At 35.1% G+C, this 21,923-nt stretch overlaps 1 protein-coding gene across 3 annotated transcripts; it reads right to left on the bottom strand.

Moving 5' to 3' along the window:
• Positions 1-3,685: 3,685 nt before the first annotated feature.
• On the bottom strand, positions 3,686-21,600 carry LOC139980802 (cell cycle control protein 50A-like). 3 transcript variants are annotated; one of them, XR_011797706.1, is made up of 9 exons: positions 21,331-21,600; positions 16,616-16,749; positions 15,829-15,966; positions 14,892-15,108; positions 13,967-14,296; positions 12,994-13,159; positions 12,023-12,085; positions 10,477-10,520; positions 3,686-6,134 (listed from the first exon to the last, which is right to left on the bottom strand). XR_011797706.1 is itself a non-coding variant. In XM_071992743.1 (8 exons), coding segments are annotated over exons 1-8 (1,152 nt in total). In that variant the 5' UTR covers positions 21,452-21,599; the 3' UTR covers positions 3,686-6,132. The 3 variants fall into 3 exon arrangements, 2 of the variants coding, with proteins under 2 accessions (XP_071848844.1, XP_071848845.1); XM_071992743.1 differs by lacking the exon at positions 12,023-12,085 and having other exon boundaries at positions 21,331-21,599; XM_071992744.1 differs by lacking the exons at positions 10,477-10,520; positions 12,023-12,085 and having other exon boundaries at positions 21,331-21,599.
• Between the last annotated feature and the right edge of the window lie 323 nt (positions 21,601-21,923).

The following is a 21,923-nucleotide window of genomic DNA, read 5'->3' as shown; positions in this document are numbered from 1 at the left end:
GAAGTATGGAGGCAAGCTATAGTAACCCACTGATGCGCTACATCAGAATGCACTAGAATCGGAATAACAATATACTACGGTTACATGCCAATCTCTTTCCTGGTTCCTGTTTCTGTTTCATTCCGTTGCATCATGATATCTGTCGCAAAACAGATCACAACTGTCCGCCAGTTGTACAAACATTTGTTTCGAACATGTGAGAAGCTTCCAACAAATGTTCAAGACCATTACAAGCACTACATACGACAGGTACGTAGGCTTATGTTTTATAACGGTACTATAACTTGTATAACCATTACTAGTATTAGACATTACAGAAACTGGCAAGAATTTAGTTCATGTGACAAGCATCGTGGTACTTATCAAATTGGTCCATATCCGTTTTGAAACTAAACCATTGTAGCCCAAGTTTGATTGTTATTTTGTGAGTGTGACATACTACAGTAGGTCAGTGGGTGAAGAAACTGTACAATTATGCTACATGAGCATGCCATGAGTCACTTCATATATTAACCCCAATTGCACCATGTGGAGTTACTGGTATCATGCAATATACTGGGGCCAGCACTTCAGTTCAAATCAAATTCCTGATTATCTGGGGTTTGAATTTGCAGAGGGGGTTGGGGTGGGGTGGGGTGGGGGTCGAGGTTCAGTGACTGTTCAATCTTTTTTCCAAAAACATCTTACGTGACAATTTGGCCAAATTGCAGGTAACTGTGGTCATATGGGGGCACTACTCTGTTTAAGGGAAGCGATGCAGTTTGTGTGAAGTATTTTTTTAATAAACTGGACATACTGTATACAGTATATCCCTTTTGATCCTGATCTCTGAAGGGCATTTGATTGACAGTTCATTTCTCAATCATTTCAATTATATTTCTCTCTCCATGTATAATTTTCTTCTCGTTTGCATTGGTTTTGGTTTCAACATGTGCAGGGCTTTAATAGTCATGTGGACGAACCTGATCCAGAAAGAGTGACCGAAATCATTCATAAATCTTTAGAGGATGCAGAGTGGATTTTAAAAAAGGTTTGAAAATTTGCAATATCTTTGATTCTTTGGATGCAATACTAATGCAACCGTATTACTCTGAAAGATTTCACTGGCTGTGTAACTTGTCTGAGCTGACAACATAGTACACTGTATGTTGTAAAGATTACTTATAATTTGAAGCTCCCATTGTTGATTTAATGATATGAACTTGCAAGGAATGTTCTTTAACACTAGGTTATTCATATGGATGTAAATGTGACAATTTGACATTAAGTGATACAGCATAGGCCTACTGTAGGATTGGCAAATATGCTATTATGCTAGGCGAATCCAAAATGGCTGCCAAACTTTAATCACCAAACATATTTGATAAGTATTTTCATTGTTGCTGTGGATGCTTGTTTAAACAACACATACTTGACCCATTGCTCAGTGGCTGAGAAATTTGTATAGTTGACTGAAACATTATGGAAATTTAAAGCTTTTCAACATTTGAAGGCCTGCAGCTTTTTTGCATCTGATACAATTTGACACTAAACTTCCATAAATGTATTACACTAGCTTGGCTATATATACATATAAAGTAAAGATGCATAAATTTAACTAAGAGAAAAAAGGATTGGAAATACTTATAAATTATCTGATTTGATTTAAATTGCCATTTGATCATTACTTATGCAAAAAAAAAAAAAGTTACTGTACAGTAGCTGACAATTGTTTTTGTTTAAACTCCAATGTTTAACTTGATTTTATTTGTTTTTTGATTCTTTCTTATGATTGATTGTTTTATTCTTCATCATGTAAAGCGCGTATGAATATATATATTTGATAGTATTTGCGCTATATAAGGAACCATGATAAAAATAATAATAATAATAATGGAATTAGCAGTAATTATTAGACCATTTGGTGAACACACCAATTGGCTCAGCAAAAACTCACTGATTCATTTGACAATTACCCTATTAAAGTGCTATGATTTGATGTATTTAAAGAAACATTCTTTTCTCTTCATTTCTCACATTTCAGTATGAAAAAAGATGACTTGAAAGGAATGTTAACCATTATGCCTGGTGTATTTGACGGAAATGTCTAGCACTAGCTGTTCGACATCTTGATATTCTGAAGATATCTCATAGATCTGGACATATAATTGGTACCATACTCAGTAGCAAGATCTCAATTTATGAATATTCGTGCCAGACAGTATGCTTGCTCAGCCAACGGTCAGATGTACAGTATTCTCCTGCAAAGAACATCCCATGAGTGATATTCAGTTCTCACACAGACAACCACTGTAATTAACCATAATAGATACAACATTGTCACCATTGCCTGATCGACATCTTCTAGAGCTCCAAGGTATCACATGCTTGCCCATAACCCAGGGGCGTCGGAGCCGGTATTCACAGCTCCAAAAAAAAAAAAAAAAATATAGAGAACCAAAGTGAAACATACTTCAAAATGTGTTTCAGAAGATTAATCGGGTGGCAGGGGTCTTGTTTTCAAGCTCAGGAAGTGCCATTTCCTGCAATCTGGGAGACATTTTTTCAAAATTTTCTCCATTATGCTACGCCCCGACCATTGTGGCACGTAGCGTAGTTTGACCTGCTAAACGCCCCCTCGATAATTATGATAGATAACCACACTCTGATCTGCAGTACCAATCCAAAATAGCTTCCGACGCCCCTGTAAGCCCTAGAAGCATTCATATAAACCACCTTGAACTTGTGTAAGGGGATGTTGGAGGGGAGGGGGGCGGGAGGTGTGCTAGATGAATCCACTGCAGTTAAATATGGTCTGTTTAGAAACTGTTTGATGAAACTGTACTTTTATGTAATGCTTGAAAGCAATTGAACTGACAGCAGTTGAAAGGTTTTTTGTAATAAAGTGCTACAAGCTGATGACCTTGCCAAGAAACATAACCTCATTAATGTTACCTCATTAATGTCACCTCATTGATGTCACCTCATTAATGTAACCTCATTAATGTCACCTCATTGATGTTAAGAGACTTATAAGAAAGAGTTTGTATGATTTCAAGATTGATTAAAAATGGTCAGTAAATTTCATCTCATTTTGTTGAGTTGGTTATTTAAGTTTCTCTCATCGATAATTTGAGTTTTGTTTGGGAGTGGTTTGGGAGTATACTATATAACATGTTCTCTTGCAGTTAGATCTCTCATAGTACAGTATATTTTCGAAGTGGGGAAAAGACAAACCCTTTTTTCTTTGGCATGAAATTTTCAGCTCATGTAATTCTAGTTTGCTGCCCTCATTTGATATCTTCAATTTAAAAATTGGTCCAAAAATATCTGTCATATTATCCCTCCAGTTTTGTGACAAACCTCAATAGTGCTCTATTGTGTTATAGTCCCTTTTTCCATTTTTTGTATATTTAAAGGTGCCCTTTTGGTGATAAATTATGACATTTGTTGAAAAAGCAACCAAATACTGGAATTTTTGGTACAATGCACAGAGGATTCATTTTGTTCTAAGGTGATTTTGTGGTTTCCTGCTCCAAGCCACATGTCCCACTGTCCCTTGAAATTTTTACTCCTCTCCCACCAGATGGAACCCTCTACACAAACCAATTAGTCAAATAGAGGATATTCTTAGCTGCTGTCACTCCCTTCCTCCCCAAATTCCCTTGCTGCACTGATAGAGAGCAAATAATGAAATCATGTGATATTATTTTTTCTAATTTATTTAATAACATTTCTGACTATTTGCACATAGAAATAGAAGAAAATAGATTAATATACAATTACCAAAGTAAACAAAATAATTACATGACAATATCTATAAAAGTTGAAAGCTTATCTGATAATTAGGGGAAGGGAGTAAAAGGTTGCTTCCATTTGAACCTGTAGTAAATTAAAGAATGATAATAATCTGTTATTTCCTTGACACTGATGGGAGCCCACCTACAGTTCAGTCACTGGTTTGCTTTGTTTTGAAACATACCATGGTAGCATGCCAGGAGTAGAACTTATCTCCAAATTAAGTAACAGTCTGTGGAAACAAATGCATTATGCAGGATACAAAATTATGCAAGATCATAAATTATGCAAATTTTCAAAAGATCATAAATTATGCAAATTTATGCAAAATCAGTCATAACAGACAAACAGAAGGCAGTGATAACATTTTAATAGAAATGGGTTTTGGTATTCATTTAGCTGTTAGGGGTAAATGTGGATCAAAGTTTCATGCACAATGTAGATGTTATCCACATTTTTGAATAAGTAAAGATCACATTATATATAGAAAAGCAAATAGTAGAATTGCCCATCTTCTGTCCAGGATGATTTCACTAACACTGAGCATGAAATTGATGTCTACTGTTTGTGCAGTTATCCCAAATTCAAAAATTGCATCTCCAGGAATGAACAAACTCTTAAACATGCAGTGTTTAATTGCTAGCAATAGCTGCATGTTTTTTCCATATATCATCTTGAAACAACATGACCCTGTCACTAGCCAATGACCCTATGAACAAACGAACCAAACCCCTACCTTGACAAATACAAAGGGATAAACCAAACATGATTATGAAATGCAATAACAGTTCATAATATAATCTATATTCACATTTTTTCATTAAATTTTACAGTTGTGAAGGTTTCTTGCCGAAGGAGCATAACTAAAAGATCGATGAGGTGCTATTAGTAATCAGTTTCTGAAGCCTAAATATATATATCAAGAAACACTTCTTTCAAAAAGTCGGTGGAAAGCGACAAACATTATTGGTATAAACCTACCACCATGACAAAACTAAATAATTGCACTTTATACATAATTGAATGTGATTAGAAAGAAAACAATAAACATAAATGTAAGACTAAATGCACACACTCATCAAATTTTGCAATACCCCCATCACCATACTTCTTTTCACATCCAACTATATCCCCTTGCTACCAAACCCCCCGACCCCTCCGACCCCCCCCCCCCCCCCCAAATGAATGGTAACAAAGTATAGTAATATACATTTATCTTCAAAATGGGAGAAATGATACTGTAACAATACTAAGTGCCTTCACAGGAGGGAATGTTTTGTTTTATATTTTTTGTTAACACATATCCAATAAAGTTATTTGAAATGCAACTTGAAGGAAGTGACAAACACATCTCATATGGAAGGAAAGCTGATACAATATTTTTGAACAGATAACATTTTCTCACTTTGAGGTATGAAAAGTTTCCAGACTTTTCGATAGTTCATGGTTTGTGCATTTCATAGGGATGGGAAGTAAAAGAACCTGTATTCTCTTAGAGTGGATAAAATTTCCAAACTTTTCCACCCTTTACCTCTACCACACTGCCCCCCCAAACAACAATGCACATTTCTCATAATACTTTTGTTTATGGATAAGTACCATACACATTTGCTGTATTTCCCTCGACTGCCTTTACGGTGATACATAAGTACAATACTACAGTAGTTAAATGCAAGTCTTTAGACACCAAGCAATTTTGTGTAAAAGTATGCGGGCCAAGCAATTTTGACAGAACTTTTCCCAAATTATGTCCTTTCAAATATATATATGTATATACCAATATATACCAGGAGAAAAATACAGTATAAATTGTCTCCATTTTGGGAGACATTGACCCTGTTTGGATGCACAATACTTAAAAAGAGTAAGTTTTCATGGCGCTGCTACAAATAAGGTGAGATACTCTAAAAATAAATTGGGTTCACCTAATAGTCGCAAAGACGAGGCATGAATTAATGATGACTCTCACAAACTCAAAAATTCTCCCTGAATTTAACCATTACATTACCCATCATTCGCTCCCCCTCCCCCCTATCTGGTAACTGTAATATCCATTTCAACTCAAGAGTAAAAACCTGGTATATCTTAATTCACTACTCTAGGTTTTCCAAGACAGCCCAGACCACACTTTCAGCAGACATAAACAAACGAGAGGCTTCCTTTAAATATCCCTCAATAAATATGTGTTCTGTTTTGTTTTCTTTTTCCGTTCTCCCTCTCTCTGTGGTGTCCCTCATCTTCTCAGTAGAATATAGAGCATTTTAACATTAATCCCTGTAGACCTATCGTAGTCTAGTCAGCTGTGACCTACCTCTAGCTAACTCACTAGACTTGACGTAGATGAAAAGCCATTGCTTCTGCAGAGGGAGACAAAAACACAGAAAGCATTACAGCTAGAAACGTGTAACCTGGTAATATAATGACACGTCGTGACCTCTAGCAAGTGTATTTTACAGGTTTGTTCCTTCAACAAGCCCTCTTCCCCCCCCCCCCCCCCCCTCTGGAATGACATGTTAAGGAACTCTATCATCCATACCACGTGATATCATTTTTTTTGGTAAGTAGAGAGAGAGTATACCATACCTTCAATATATCAAAATAGTGAAGGTTTATTGCTGGCATATTCAGCGTAAGATGGTACAAGTGTGGTCAGTTCATCGAGCTTCGGAACTGACCCTCAATTCTGAACATCCTAAAACTGCTTAAAGTTTTCAAAAGTTTTTTGTTAGAGGTAATCATCATGAAAGACAAAATGTCACATTGAGGTACCATATGGTAATTCTCTGAAATTGACTAAAAGGCCCCAAAAAAGCATAGTCTCACGACAGTGGAAAACTGTAGACAAACGAAGGTAAAAAAATTGATCTAGTATTTTTCGCTGACTAATACAAATCTAGAAATATCTCAGACTGTCACCAAAGAGCTTATAAATAACAAATCAACTCACTGCAGAAAAAAATCACCTCAGACAATTGAATTCAAGCTGAATGCAAAATGGTTTAAAAAGAAATAGATGGGTAGCAAAGATCAAAGATAGAAGTATGGGTAATTTAAATTGAAAACCAAACATAAATATAAGGAAGAAATAGTATAAAACAAGAATACCTCATCAATTTACACACAAATCAGTTATATTCATGTAGACTTAAAATCTGACTATTTTTTTAATATACTGGTATAAATGAATTTGATTTTTACTCAATTATACCCTCAACTAAAGTTTTTAACTTTATGAAATGGGCAGGGGGGGTTAAGGGGGGGGCAGTAACTTATCTCAAGTACCTCTATCATCCACTACTGAGGATGTGTTTGATAAAGAGTAGGAAAGTATCATCGAAATACCAGAGAGGTAGGAAATAGTTTACAATAAAATCAAGGGAATTTGTAAATTTCAAACTTTCAACATTCTGAATCACAGAGATACCAAAATTACCCAATGCCATTCTCATTAAGTAAATAAACTTGAAATAGGGACAGGCAGCATGAATATCATCATAATTAGTACTTATAAACATCGCTAAATTAACAACACCTGAAACCAAAAAGCAGAAAGGTTAATATGTTCGGCACAGGCAGCACTTTCCAATATATGTACTTGATGCGGGAAAAAGGACAAATATATAAAATCCCACTAATTTCAGTTTGATATGTATGGAATGGGAACAAGCATCCTCCAAAATGAATATGCATCATTATGAATATATTAGACTTACAATTATGCGAGCAAATGTAAACATTTAGATGGATACGCATCAAATATAGAGAAACCATCATAAATACAATAATTATGTTAACATTCACATCAGAAAATCAACACCCGCTGTCAACAACTTTGTGAATATTCATAGAAGCACTATTATCCAACGGTTAATGTTGCACACAGGGTTAATCATGAATATTGGTATCATCAGTTGTTTTTCACATATTTTCACAGCAAAAGTGAGTTACTAACCGAGCAACAACTACTCTCAAAAGAATCACCAAATTGCAAGCGGAGACAAGGGTGCACTCGTTAGTATCGGCGATCGTTAGTATCAGAAAAGATATGTCAAACGGTGAAATAATGACATTTTAACAAACCACGATGTTAAATGGCTAAATATGATATAATCAAGATAAATATTTAGTAGAGGTTGCCTGGTTGGTTACAGTAGCTCAAAAGAACAGCTGCAGTTGTGTTAAATAATAAACTATCAACAGGCCCTTGTCAAATTGCCACACAAATATAATTTAATGAAATTAACACTGGAGTGTGTCTTTACTGAGGAATGATAGTTATGAAGATACGTGACTTTACCCTCTGAGTCTATTTAGACCAACCAGAAGTAACCTTTTTCTACAAGAACACTAAGATGTTATTCTTCGCAGAGCCTGGGGTAAAGGCCGGTACAAATCACATTTCATTATTATTTAAGAATGTTCTGAACTGTAATTTTAATGAAGATATCTGTCTAGACTTAAAATTGTTCAAATTACTACAGCACCACTGCACCAGCACTAGGTAAGTCTGACATGAAAGTAGCACGGGCCCTATGTCAAGTACTCATTCTGTATTGGAAAAGTAACACCTCTCCCTAAGGTACTATATCAACACCTTGTTTGCACACTGTCTGTAACAGCCTCCTAGTACACTATAACGCACTTTGTGTTGGTATGCATTTTCCTTGTTAATAGCAGAAGAAAAGATTTTGCAAGGTGTTGAAAAAAAAATAAGTTGTTCCAAAATTTCATTGTCTGTAAGTTTTGAAAATTCTTCACAAGAAAAGATTCCATTGACACCCTTAACACTTCCAGAACATCGGCCTCCACCCTCCCCTCCCCCACCCCCTACCTCCCCCACCCACCCCTCCCCCTACCTCATCAACAACTTATGTATGTCTCATCATCTCGTGAAAACCTGCTAGGTGTAAAACACTATACCTCTAGTGAATGCGGACAACATACATAATTACCAATCTTAAACTGAAAATGACAAAAATGCACAAACAAGATGCAAATTGCTGGTTAAATAACCAGCCAATAGTAAGGATAGGTTTTTAAAAGACGAGCGAATGAATAGCAGACATTGAGACATCTACAAACGTACAGTAAGTTGAAGTATAGCGTACACAATGACACGACTAAGGCGAAGGAGAGTATGTAAATGTGCTATGTATAATGTGCTGTAACATACTGTAGCTCATTGATGGTAGTACTAGTACTTTTTTTTTAGTTCATTTCACTGTATTTTAGATTTATTTAGGTTTCTAGCAATTCTGCTGATTACAGATTATAGTCATCCAAACAGAGGCAGAAGTAACGAAAAACGTGAGAAATAAGAATGCTTTTGGCTTCGGAAAGAAGTCTGCTCATAGTAATCAAACATGCTCAGTGTCAGGAAGAGGACGCACAGTAACCTTGGAAGCGAAAAGAAGTTTTAAAGCTTTTTTAAGCTTAAATTTCTGGGCAGAAATTAGATCGCACAAGAGAGAGACAGTTTCAGATATTGAGAAAACATGAAAAAGTGGTTTCTTTTGAAGAATTATCATCACCAGTTGTTCTAGTATTTGTCTAGTAATTTTGAAACTCATATATAATATTTACCATTTTTTTATGATTTTAAAGCAATATTTTATCAATTCTGTGACTCCAAAACCTCATAAAAATGTAGGACATCAGCTTTGAGTAGTCAAGTTTGCAATTTCCGAGACGAAACTTTTGAGAACGAAGCCAAATTCATATATCAATTTCTCTTTTTACCCTAGAGTATCTTCGTTGAAATAATCTAGGAGTGTGCCACACTCTGAACTTTTATTTTAAAGGGATAATCCTGTGGCTAAAGTTAAAGGGTTATATTATCCAAAGTTGATTGTTAATTAAAAAAGCTGGATTTTCTGCATTTTAAAGTCCTTAGGATTGGGCAAATTGCCAACCAAACTCAGATTGCTGTTAAAAGTGCCAATTAAGAATATAACCCCAAACAGGAATCATTTCTCCCCTTCTTTTTTCATTTTTTTTATTTTTTTATAGATGTAGCTTAATTGTTAATTGATCACTGATTAATTGCAGAATTATTGAGTATTTTTAGAATTGAAATTTTACAGTATGTCTAGTTGGACAAAACTTTATTTTTTTTCATGCAATTTTATGCAAATTGAATAATAAGTTTCTTCTTTGATATATTTAACACTCATGTATGGTGTCATAATTAAATTTTTGCTATGTTATCAATTTAAATATACATCAAAGTAAATTTTCTCCAAAGACATTTCACAAACATAATATTTTGTTAGCGATCAAAGTGCGGATACTAAAACCACTGCTTCTACCTTGTTAGTAGCTGTGTGTGTGTTTGTTAGAGGCAGGGAGAAGGAGAAAATTAATTACAAATAAATGAATTATTGATCAAACTTGGTTTTTTTTTTCTATTATTGTATAATCAGATAATAACTTCAACCGCTCACTTGATGGCAAAGAGCCTTTCTATTAAATCAATAAAATGTTATTATATTTCTTCCATATTATTTGGGTCAATAAGACATATATATATAAAAATCCACCAAATTTCTATTTGGGAACAAAGTTCTTAGCTTTGCTAGAAGGAAGAGGGACTTTTGAAAGCTGACAAATGCTTGTTAGTAGAATGAGAAGCAAGCTGATGTGTGCATGGGAGGAGGGGAGGGTTAGGAGGGGGAGGAGGTGGGAGTCAGGGTTACTTACAAAGTACAACATCTTGACCTTTGGAGCTGATGAGTACGCCAGGTCTGTGGATACACCAGAGAGTAACAAGCATGCATAAACAACAGACAAATGCACTGACCAGATTTACAAATTCAGACAAATCGTTTCACAAGATGGCCACGTTTCCTTCAGCAAATATGTCTGTACACAGAAACTGGTAACACTAACATTGTACATTGCTTGTACAATGGACAAACATAGTGAGACTGTCCCAGTCTTAATATAGTACGCAATGGATAGGCACGGCCGATGATTCGGTACAGCACCAAAAGGCACTACAGGTAGATACACGACTGCGTAGTTTTTCTATACTCAGGGTGGAGCTAGGAACTCACATCCAGTCCTTTTATATTTTTGTCCAATTTTCTTGTGTACATTTCTATCCATGGCAATATTGCTTTAATAATATTAAAGAAACATTCATTTCAGATATAGATGATGCCAGTCTAAAAAACGAAATTTCATTTTCATAACCTGCTTTATATGGAAACTGCATTCACAGGCAATTTTGTCCTGATATGAAATGATATCATTTGCTTAAAGTATTGTGGTTTTGAAACCCTGACAGCCTTTGTGTGCAGCTGGCCATATGTTGTACACAGAATGAAAATACATGAGATGTCGGCCATCTTTAAATAATATGGACAAAGTTTTAAACTGAGGTGTCATATCGAGATTGGAAGTCACACTTTTACATAGAATCTTTCATGCTTGAACACTTCTCTGGGCTTGTGAGAGATTTATTCCTGGACCTACTAAGAATCCTTAAAAGTGCAACAAGAAATTTTCAATGACTTGGTGCAACACACATTTAATGATAATAAAAAGAGTTATCCATATTTCAAAAAAAAATTCTTTCATGAAGTGAAATTAAAATAAATATAATTATTATATTATATTATTATTTAATAATATAATTATTTATTATATTATATTATTATTATTATTAAATGAAATAATAGTAAGTTACGCTTTCACCTTCCATGGGTAAGATGTTTAAACACATGATGGCTTATGATGGTTTGTGTGAAAAGTTATGAAAGAATTTTACGCAACTGTTTTTAAGCTTTCACTGGATTCATTAGTAAATTACAGTATGGGAAAGGAATGTAACAGTAACATGCAGAACAGAGAAATAATTACAAGTTATACTGTGAGGCTCAGCTAATAAAATAAAACATTTCCAAAAATGCCAACGCAAGTCAAAACTGATCGGTCAGATAATCAAAGGTACGTAGACGGTCAAATGCAACTACTCAATGTCAAAATATTGATCAGAGAGCGAGAGAGAGATGAAAGAGAGAAGGAACATCAACAATAAACAATTTCAAACATTTATGTAAAATGGGATGTTATCAAAGCTATAAGTGGACAAGGTAAAACAAAAATAAACGTTGGCAAAAATAGCAATAAAAACAGGATAAAATCACCAAATTTAAAACGTTAAACGAGGAACAAATCATTCACAATTGTTGATTTTAAAAGACAGTCAATTCATTGTTAAAGCTGTGAATTTGCGCATCACCTTAAACTCCATGATCATTAAGCATTTTATGTCCATTCAGAGTTTTTTATCTGCTTGTACCATCTGAAATGCATAAAAACCGGGAAATTTCAACGAGAAATTCAGTCTTTCTACCTCACGATCAATTTTTGAGTCATTCCTATTAAACAGATTTGTTGCCTACCTCAAGATAAGTCACTGACCTACCTCTTCAAAGTGAGGAAATGCATTTAAACTTAATTGAGAAATTTCATTTTTGGAAAGCTCCAGACGACTACAGACATCACTTGTTTCAGAACTGCTGAGAAACCTCCAAATAAATGGCAAAGACAAAGAGAGTCTTGATAATACAAAGGAAGTTTGCTAATTGTTTCTTAGACTATTACCATTTTTTTTAAATTGTTAATTGTGTTTGACAAAGCAAACTTGGTTGTCAATATGGAAAAAAAACCCCGATGAAACTTGAAAAGTGTAATTGAATGATATTTAAACAAACTGAAGCTTCCTAGATGACTTTAAAGCTAGTTTTGGTTTTTCTGTGAAAACATTTACCTGACAAAAATCAACTACAAGCATTCTTTGATTAACTTACAATCACATTTCACCAACAGACTTATATATGAAACATACCCCGTTTAATAAACCAAATATTAGAGAATAATATATTAGTATTTTGTATGACGGTGAATTTACCAGAAGGGACATTCACCAATTATATAGAAATTGTACGTTATAAATTTTGAACTCTCTGTGGTCATACTGTATGTCCTGAAAAAGAGAAAACTAGCTATCCCTGGAGAGCAATGACACACTTTACAGCTGATGCTATTCATTCAGCATGTCTTAACGACATAAAATATTTGAATGTACCAGAGTTAATTTCTTAATTTTATTGTATCCCCTCACCCACTAACCCCCCCCCCCTCCATCATATTTGCTGAAACTAGGTTTTCAAACAAAGGTTGAAAGAATCCATTGTTGTTTCTGCTTACCTGCTTCCATACTTGATATGTACCGCGAGAAAGATGAGTCCAAACACTACGCACAGCACACCGGTGACGATGTAGGCTACCCCGAGAAAGTTATTCTTTCCGCCGAGCCAAGATGTCGTAGATATCACCAGGCTCTTGGTGCCCCCGAAATTAGTGACAGGGTAGTCTAGTTTATGATATTAAGGAAGAGCAATGTAGTTTTATCTCCACAAACAACACGTATTCTTAAAGTTTATAAAGAGGGCATCATTTTATCCGGTATCGAATCACAAAAAGTCTGTGCACAATATTGTCAAATAGCTATACAAGTGTAGGAAAGTATACAGTAGCAGTTCTTTTATCACATACGAAACATATCAATAATTGACAAAACTTCAGAACTGCTAAACACGATGTGGACTAAAGATTAATTCTTTGGAAAGTAATGCAAAATGGTGGGCAAGTAGCAGAAGCTTACGCCCAAAACCTTTGATAACAGTAACAAATTATGCAGTGTTAGGATTTATAAACATGGCTTGGTTGAAGTTGTATCAAATCCAGGTTAAGCTCTGTAATGTCAAAGTTTTTGCAAGCTCGCACAATGTGGTGAGACCTTGTTTTGAAAAAATTAGCCTTTTCACAGGGAAGGTGAGTAGACTGTTTAAAGTGGTCCTCCCTACCAGATAAGGACAAACTTTCTGTGAGTCGATGCTTGACACTGCTTGTAAAAGCAAACAAGCTTCCCATTTAAGTCTATTTTAAAACTTGCTTGAGTGGATCTAAGATAGTTGTGTAATTTGAAGATATTCAAGCATATTATGCCAACCTTTATTGGCAAAGAAAGGGAAAATAGATCAAATATAGACGTTGTTTGAAACGACCAGAAATGATACAAACAATCATTATTTACAGGCCCACGAGACTACGACGTTCACAAATGATTCCATTTTTTAAAGTTTTTAAGTTAATATTTGATTTGTAATATCAAGGATACTGTAGTCAACTGAGAGCCGGTACTGCCCCTTTCTTAGACCCATATCGAAATCTGTGTCAGGTTCTCGAACCACCTTGCTGTGTAGTTTCCGGAAGGTCGGAAAGGCGGCCGTTCTCATCCAGACGACGAAGGACTCATTTTGGAACGTGCCGTTCATTTTGGTGATGTTCGTTTGCCAATTTGGTGGCGGAACTGTGTCTTGGAATTCCTCTAGTGGAGGGTTCTTAAACTTGGCTGTTATGTCGCTGGACCAGGCGATGCCCGTAAAATCTAATTCCACCGGCACTTTGCTTCTCCCGTCCTCGTAGCCATACTCCAGGTAGAAGGTATCTGTGAGTCATAATACAATGAAGTTTTTTGTTGTACGGTGTAATTATGATGAAAAAAAACGCTACATCATATTGAAATACTTCAAAGAAAATCATATTTGATCATTTTTTAGAGTATGAAGTTTGATTAATCCAGTTTTCAATTGAAGTCAAATTTTTTGCAAATTATGAAAAGCCTCAAGATGACTCCGGGACGACACTTTCCAGAAGAAAGTAAAACACGAATCCCTCACCAAGTGTTCATTTGGTAAAATAACTATTCAGATTTCGTAAAATATTAAGATTGTAGTACCACGCACGAAGGTTGAAAATCTGGCTTCTGATTGGATTGGGAAGGAAGAGGGCGCTGAACTATGAGAGGGTGATTGGATATGCAGTGCGAGAATAATAGTTTGGAAAACTTCAACTAGAAAACCTTGGCCAGATCCAAGAAAGAAAATCTGCCATAAGTATGGAACAGTAAAAGACCAAAACTAATGATTACATTTGATTTGAAATTTGTCCGACTGTCTCGACTCGCTGGTGGAATTATTCTCCAACGTTTAGTCCCTACGATATATAACATGTACGGTTAGTCGTGAGGGCGTGATACTCACCATTAAAGAGGCTATTAGCGATAGCACCGCACGGTGCATATGCTTTCTGGGCTGTTTTATTGTTCACGTCATTATACCTATAAAAATCGTACGGATCACATTCTCCACTCGGATTAGCCACATTTTGACCGAGAAGCTGCAAGTCATCTCGGGAGTTGACGTATCGTCTATGATTCTGGTAGTAATTGGAGAGCCGGTAATAGATGTAGACGTCACCCTGTAAGAGATTGAGAGAGAGAGAGGGAGAGAGATGTGATCATGTGACGACACACATGAATGTTAGTGAAAGGAGGTGTTCCACAGGGGGAGAAGAATGTCACTTTCTATCGTTATGTATCAAGGTAATAATAGCTTTACAAATTACTGAAAGAAAGCTACACACATGTCAAGCTTTAAAATTATAATAACATCGAGTACAATGTTGAAAAGTTGCAAGATGAAAGCAATGGTTTCTTGTACATCAGATCAGATCCCATAAATTTGGCAAATAGAACCAAACATACAGTACAGTAGCTGGTTTCTATAACAAAGACACCCCATCACAATTTATTTCTCATATGCATGATTGTACAGCAAATAGCAATATCATAAAAGTGCAGAACCAAAAATTCTTTATTACAGTATACGATTATGGAGGACACCAGAAAAGCATACTGTATAATCATTTTTAACAATACTAGTGACCATTGGAAAAGGAGAAGATGGTAGATAAATGTAGAAAAGTATAAAATACTATGAAAACCAAATTTAAAGATAACTTATGAATATAGAGTTGTTTGATCGGGAACGTGTTAAACAAGTCACGTACAGTAGACACTGAGTGTTTTATACAGTAATGTTGAATCCATTTTAAATGGAATTTCATGATAAATCCATAGATAGGTAAATGCATTAGAAATTATAGATCATAAGTTGCAACATATATATTTTTGTTTACCACAAATCCATCTGTTAGTTCAAAGTCCACGTAACACTTGCATGTGCCTCCAGTATTGTTACGCAGATATTCATCGCAAGTGGTGCCATTATGGGCTGTGCTGTTGCAATCTGTGTACGGGATGATCCTTTCAAATACCTGGTAATTATGACAAGAACGGTGAAAATTACTTAAATATTAAGAACAACATTGCAATTTTAATATGAATATTCATAACTGCAGGTAGGTGGTGACAGGGGTACTACTGTAAGAGGGAAGTGAAGTTTTCTTGAAAATTTTAAATTTGACAATTCAAGGAGGATGGTGATAAGATTAGGTGGGGAATTCAATGCAGTCTTCCTTACAACCTTTTTTTGGCATACATGGGTAGAAGGCAAGTGTATATTAAATTAGTAAATGATACAAAACAAAATCAGAATATTTGGAATATGTAATTTAGTAATTGCTGAAGGGAAGGTAAATGCTGTTTTTCAAACCTCAACTAAGATCCATTCCCCTAACCTCCACTCCCCCCCCCCCCAATTGTCCCCACTCTCATGCATAATGCTTCACACTACTGTACCACATTTACTGTACTTATAGTATTCCATCGTTGTGTCAAAGATCTATGAACATGTCTCAATGCAAAAGCTATCATAATTTCAAAAACAAAGCTTTAAAGGAAAAAAACACTACCAAATTATTACTTTCATGATTTTAAATGTTCAATATTTGTGGGACACATAATTTAGATTTCTATGACATAAATTCTCAATGTCCACACAGATCTCCCATGAATAATTCTAACCTTATTGGAAGTGACCAAAAAGCCGACACCCAAAGGTATAAACGTGATGCCGACCAAGAAGAACATAGGAAGAACGGTCCCTGCTGTCAGAATCGGTTGCCATGCCGGTAGACGTTGTTGCTTAAAGGCCGTATCTGAGAAAGAGAAAAAACCACCGAGAAAATAAAAAAAATCAATACTTAAAATTGATCAATGAAGTTCACATCATAAGTATAGCGTATTTGTTATGACAACCAGGAATTTAATCAAGAGAAAAAGTATATAGAGTGTACTGGCAGCTGTTGAGTTTAATAGCACATGTATAATATGTTTGTATTAATGTAACATTTACGGTAATTGAGGTCTGCTTAAAGCAGCATTTTGTGTCCTTTTCTATGATTTTTCTCAACCTCACTGACTCCACTATGCCATAACGACATACATAACTAGCTTATCTATTTATATTTTACTTCAAATGGTGGCATAAATGTCGAAAAAATTGCAACTTTCAACTTTGTTGTTCTCCAAGATTTTTTCCGTTGGGAACCCAATAAACCTCGCCCATAATATGAATATTTAAACACTACGAACGTCATTGACAGATACGTAATATAACACCACGCTTGATTTGTGTACAGTTTATATGGCAGTTGTACCAGGGAGTTGCATAACAACTCCTTGGTTGTACCAAGGCAAAGTCTTGAATCTATTTTTAGCAACGGCTCCTAACTAAACCTGCATCTCTGATTGGTTGAATTCAAACTAGTGGGTTTGGGAACTGAATGCGATTAATTTTGTATCTGGAATACTCGCCAATTAACGTTTTTAGCAGGGAAAAAATTGGCTAATATCTTAATTTGCTGTTTTGTGATTTGATGCATGTAAAAAACTCGATGGACATGTCAAAAAAGTAGAAAACGGCGATCAAACGCAAAATGCTCATGAATAAACATACTATTCACTGATTGGTGGAATTCAAACTAGTGGATTTGGAGATATGAAAACTTTGTCGAGGACACTTTTACTCGTTATCGACATAAATCGTTAATTACTCGCTAATTAACGCTCTTGGCAGGGTGAAACTTGGATGGTATCTTAGTTTGCTGTTTTATGATTGATACATCTAAAAAAATCGATGCACATGTAAAAAAGGTGGAAAAAAGCGACCCAACGCAAAATGCTGCTTTAATGTACAGTATTGTTCCCAGTCAGTGGTATACGGTAGATCTCTTGAGAGCTTACAGTGTCAGTATGCAGAAAAATATTTCAACTTGAGTCTTAAACATGTACATAAACAGTAAAGATTCCCAGATACTGTAAGAATATTCCTCAAAGTATGTATTTCATGTATGTAGTTTAGATCCTCCTGCAAGCATGAACTCGCGAAGAAGCCTCATTGGCTTATCGAAGCCGCAAGCTGACCGAAGTCAGTCTACTTAGATTCATATTTAACGTCCATGATTATGTAACTGGACGACATACATTAATTTTGGAGTGACTCGAACTACAGTAGGTGAAAACTGAAGTGAAAAAGTAGGCTGTAACATTAAATAATATTTACAAGCCATTCTGAGGAATTAGGTCTTCACTGAAGAGTAAATTTAGTTCCACAAATCATACCATTTTTGAAGAAATTTTTCTGGAGAAAGGTTTTACCCTAGCTCTTCTTATTAGGTATTAAAGTACCTAGATAGTTTATATGGGGGAAAAAATTCCAACACTTTGCATTTACAGCCATTGTCTCAACAAAGAGCAACCATCATGTAGTAATTCAGGTTGACGTAAAAAATGAAAAAAATTCAAACATGGAAATTAATTTTGTTCACAACTTACATTCACAACTGAAGATAACTTTATTCAATGCCATAATTTGGTTCTCTTGGAATTTTAGACAATCAACTTTTGAACAATATACATCAAAGTTTGCAACAAATGCTGGTACAGTAATGGAACCATAGAAATGCCTAGTTTGAAAGTTTCTGTATTATTCCACCAATTTATTTTCAAAGGTATATACATCAAATGTACTTTCTGCTTAATTTGAAATCTTATAATTCCAAATATCTACGATGTAGACTATTCCTGAACTTCTCTCTTATTTATTCACAAATTCACAAACCATAGGTGAACTATCAAGATCATTTCATACTGGAACGATATGTACTGTATATTGTATAAATTTACAGTACGGTACATGTGCATTTCTTTGTGCACACATGGTCTTATGTACAGTACTGTATAAGGCTATAAGCCACTATATACTTTCTTAAATTGTAAATAATGGAAGTGCGAGTCTGTCGTGTAACACATTGAGAGACAGTAAAATGATCATTACTCCAGCTCCAGTACTACAAAACTTGATCTACAGGAACAAGTTAATGACATCTCAGTTTACCGATTCATGGCTAAATTAAGAGATCACGAATAAACATTGCAAAGGGTTATGCCGTTAGGTAGGGGAAGCGAAAACTCTTGAAGGACGGTAAGATGTGTACAGTATATAACCAAGTGCACTGTACAATAAATTTGGACAATATGTTCCTAACTTTGTTGTACAACATAGACTATGCTACATAGCAAATACCCACTAACCGTTACTGTACACCATGAAGAGGCAGCATTAAGTACTGGTGCCCAGCAAGCTTAGAAAATTAGAATATCTCTGTTTGTGTCCAGGAAAGGTTTTATGACTTCAAAGAAATTTCTTGAAGTACTACTGTATAATGTAGACCTGTGTCGTGGTACTCTACAGTACTTCCCAAAAAGCCAAACTACTTATATTTTAATAATATATTTAAAACATGATATTTCTTGGTCTGAGTTTTTACCAATGGGCTTTCTATATTGTTTTGATGAGCAATCTTCCACAAGAAGCTCTTTCTATGGAAAGCATTTTTGTAAACAGCTTACAGCCAGTAAGAATGACAGAGATGGATTTTTCAGTTAATAGTTATTAAGAATTACTGTACAGTACATTTACATAAACTTCAATTTGGTAGATTTTGTTTTAATTTAACTCATTTGAGGATAACAACTTTGGATTTTATTCTATATTTTAGTGTTCAAATTTTGTGTCATGCAGTTTCGCAGGCTCTTCAACTGTCATTTTTAATATGCAGGGAGTCTCCTACTTTGTTAAGTCTTTTAAGACTTTATACTGTAGGAGACTTCCTTCCCCATTGTTTACAATTGGCGATCAAACAAATAAATGAATTAACATTAACATACAGTACTATGGGTTTCTGTATAACCTGCTTCTTTTCACTTGCATACTGTAGCAATTGGCCTATAGCTTTTTATTTCCTGTGACTATTCACCAAACACAATGCAAATGCAAAAGTTCTACATTATGTAACATGTCTTGCACTATACTGTACAGTACATGTCCAGTGTGTTGCCAATCAATGGGTTGTCCTGACCTTTAGACTTGTACACACAGTGACTAACTGCACCCTCCATTACCACTGTGCACTGCATGTACTGTACACAGTTACAACTTGACTAATATTAGGTATTAGAAATCCAAAATTCAGAAAGCTACATGGATTTAAACTTCCCTTTTTTTTCTTATTTTGCTTCCCTTGAATAGCTGAGCACTAAGCTGTGAGTAACATTTTTGTGTGGTTTTTAATAAATGTAACTTAATACTCTTTGATGCTAATATTCTAGAAAACTTTTTTTGTTATTTACTTGACCAGGCCCATTTTTAATTGACTAAATAAAATGCTAGTTGGTGACAATAACTTTTGAATGAAATCAAAAGCTTTTGGTGAAAGTAATTTTGCTTTTGTAACCATTATTATTTTGTCAAATAGTTATTACATATATGCAATTCTGCCATATTTTTGAATGCTCATGCAGGTAAATAGGAAATTAAATTTTCAATCACTATAACTTTTGCTAATTGCCTTTAGGAACAGGTAATGTATGTATCAGAGTTAGATATGTGCTTTCACCATAAGTCAAGTAAATGGGAACTATTCTGACATCCCAACAGTCTCTCTCAACCAAGTGACCACAATATTTACTGTAGGTTCTGCTAAATCTTCCAGTGTGCAAAAAAAAAAAAAAAAAAAAAATACTTGCCTGGTATGTTCTGATACAATGAAACAAAATATTGGAAGAAACACTAACTGGACTAATTGGACTTCAATTTATTTATGGCCTACATGAAAAGTTTTCACATCAAAGTTATTTATTTTAATTAATGAAATTACAGATCTTTGGTATAGGAATTTTTGGCATAATTACAGTACTTATTCAGGTATTTTGAAGTTATATAAATTTAGAATACCACTTCACATACAGTAGGCCCTCCCTTCCCAGGCCCTAACCTAAGCTAGTTAAACTTACAGTAAAAATAAAGAATTAGTCGGGTGTGATATTATTGGACTTCGGTGTGGGACTTGCTCCCTCACATTAGGATTAACTTAGTAACACTAGGCCTAGATTGAATACATGATTTTTGTGTGTTCACTGGATTTACCATTTTTTTTTTTTTTTGGTATTGACCAACAACTTCTTACGACTAAATTGTGTATTTTTATAATTCGTTAGCGTTATTGTTCCTCCCTAAAAAGTCTAAAGGCTGCCATTGTAACTTGTACTATAGTGTAGGTGTAGTCCTGAACTCCTACGTACGTATATCCTGCTGTAACTGTATATTAGGTCATAGGCCTAGGCTTCACTAAACCTAGTCTATGAAGTATGCTATAATACAGTATTATTAAGCTTACTTCCAGGTTTCTTGCTTTTCTTCTCATCGATGCTCCCATTCCGATTAGCAGAGCCGTTCTGAACTTCTGGTCTGGGAGAAGCAGGAGGTGCTGTATCTATTTCATCTCCTTTAGTAGCCATAACTATATCCTAAGGTTACACTAAATTTAACCATAAAATCGGTTCCTTGCGTTATATTACTCAAGTGACTATAAATTTAATGTGCTATGCAGCATAGTAGCACAGCGTACATGATAACGTATAGTACGTACAAGTATACAACACATTTGACACCGGTAACTATAATACATAGACATACGAAGGCAAAAACTAGACAACTCGTATTATTTTAACTTGTATCTACGGAAGCGTAGAAGGGACATTGCATTGACGAGTTACCAACTTAACAAAACGACAATTATCTGCAAATTGACGAGTTGACGAGATGGTAACGTGACAAAATTCAGATCCGAGATCCGTTTCTGAATTTTGTGGAAGTGAGTGTGCAAGTCGTCAATTTGCAGAAAATTGTTGCATTGACGAGATCCGTTATCTCGTCAAAACGTCAATTTTCTGAATTTTGTCGCCTTGTCGAGATGGTAGTAAGTGTGCA

This window comes from Apostichopus japonicus, chromosome 15 (assembly GCF_037975245.1).
Source record: "Apostichopus japonicus isolate 1M-3 chromosome 15, ASM3797524v1, whole genome shotgun sequence".
In the NCBI taxonomy this organism is placed as follows: Eukaryota; Metazoa; Echinodermata; class Holothuroidea; order Aspidochirotida; family Stichopodidae; genus Apostichopus; species Apostichopus japonicus.
This window is presented reverse-complemented; position numbering and strand designations above follow the sequence as displayed.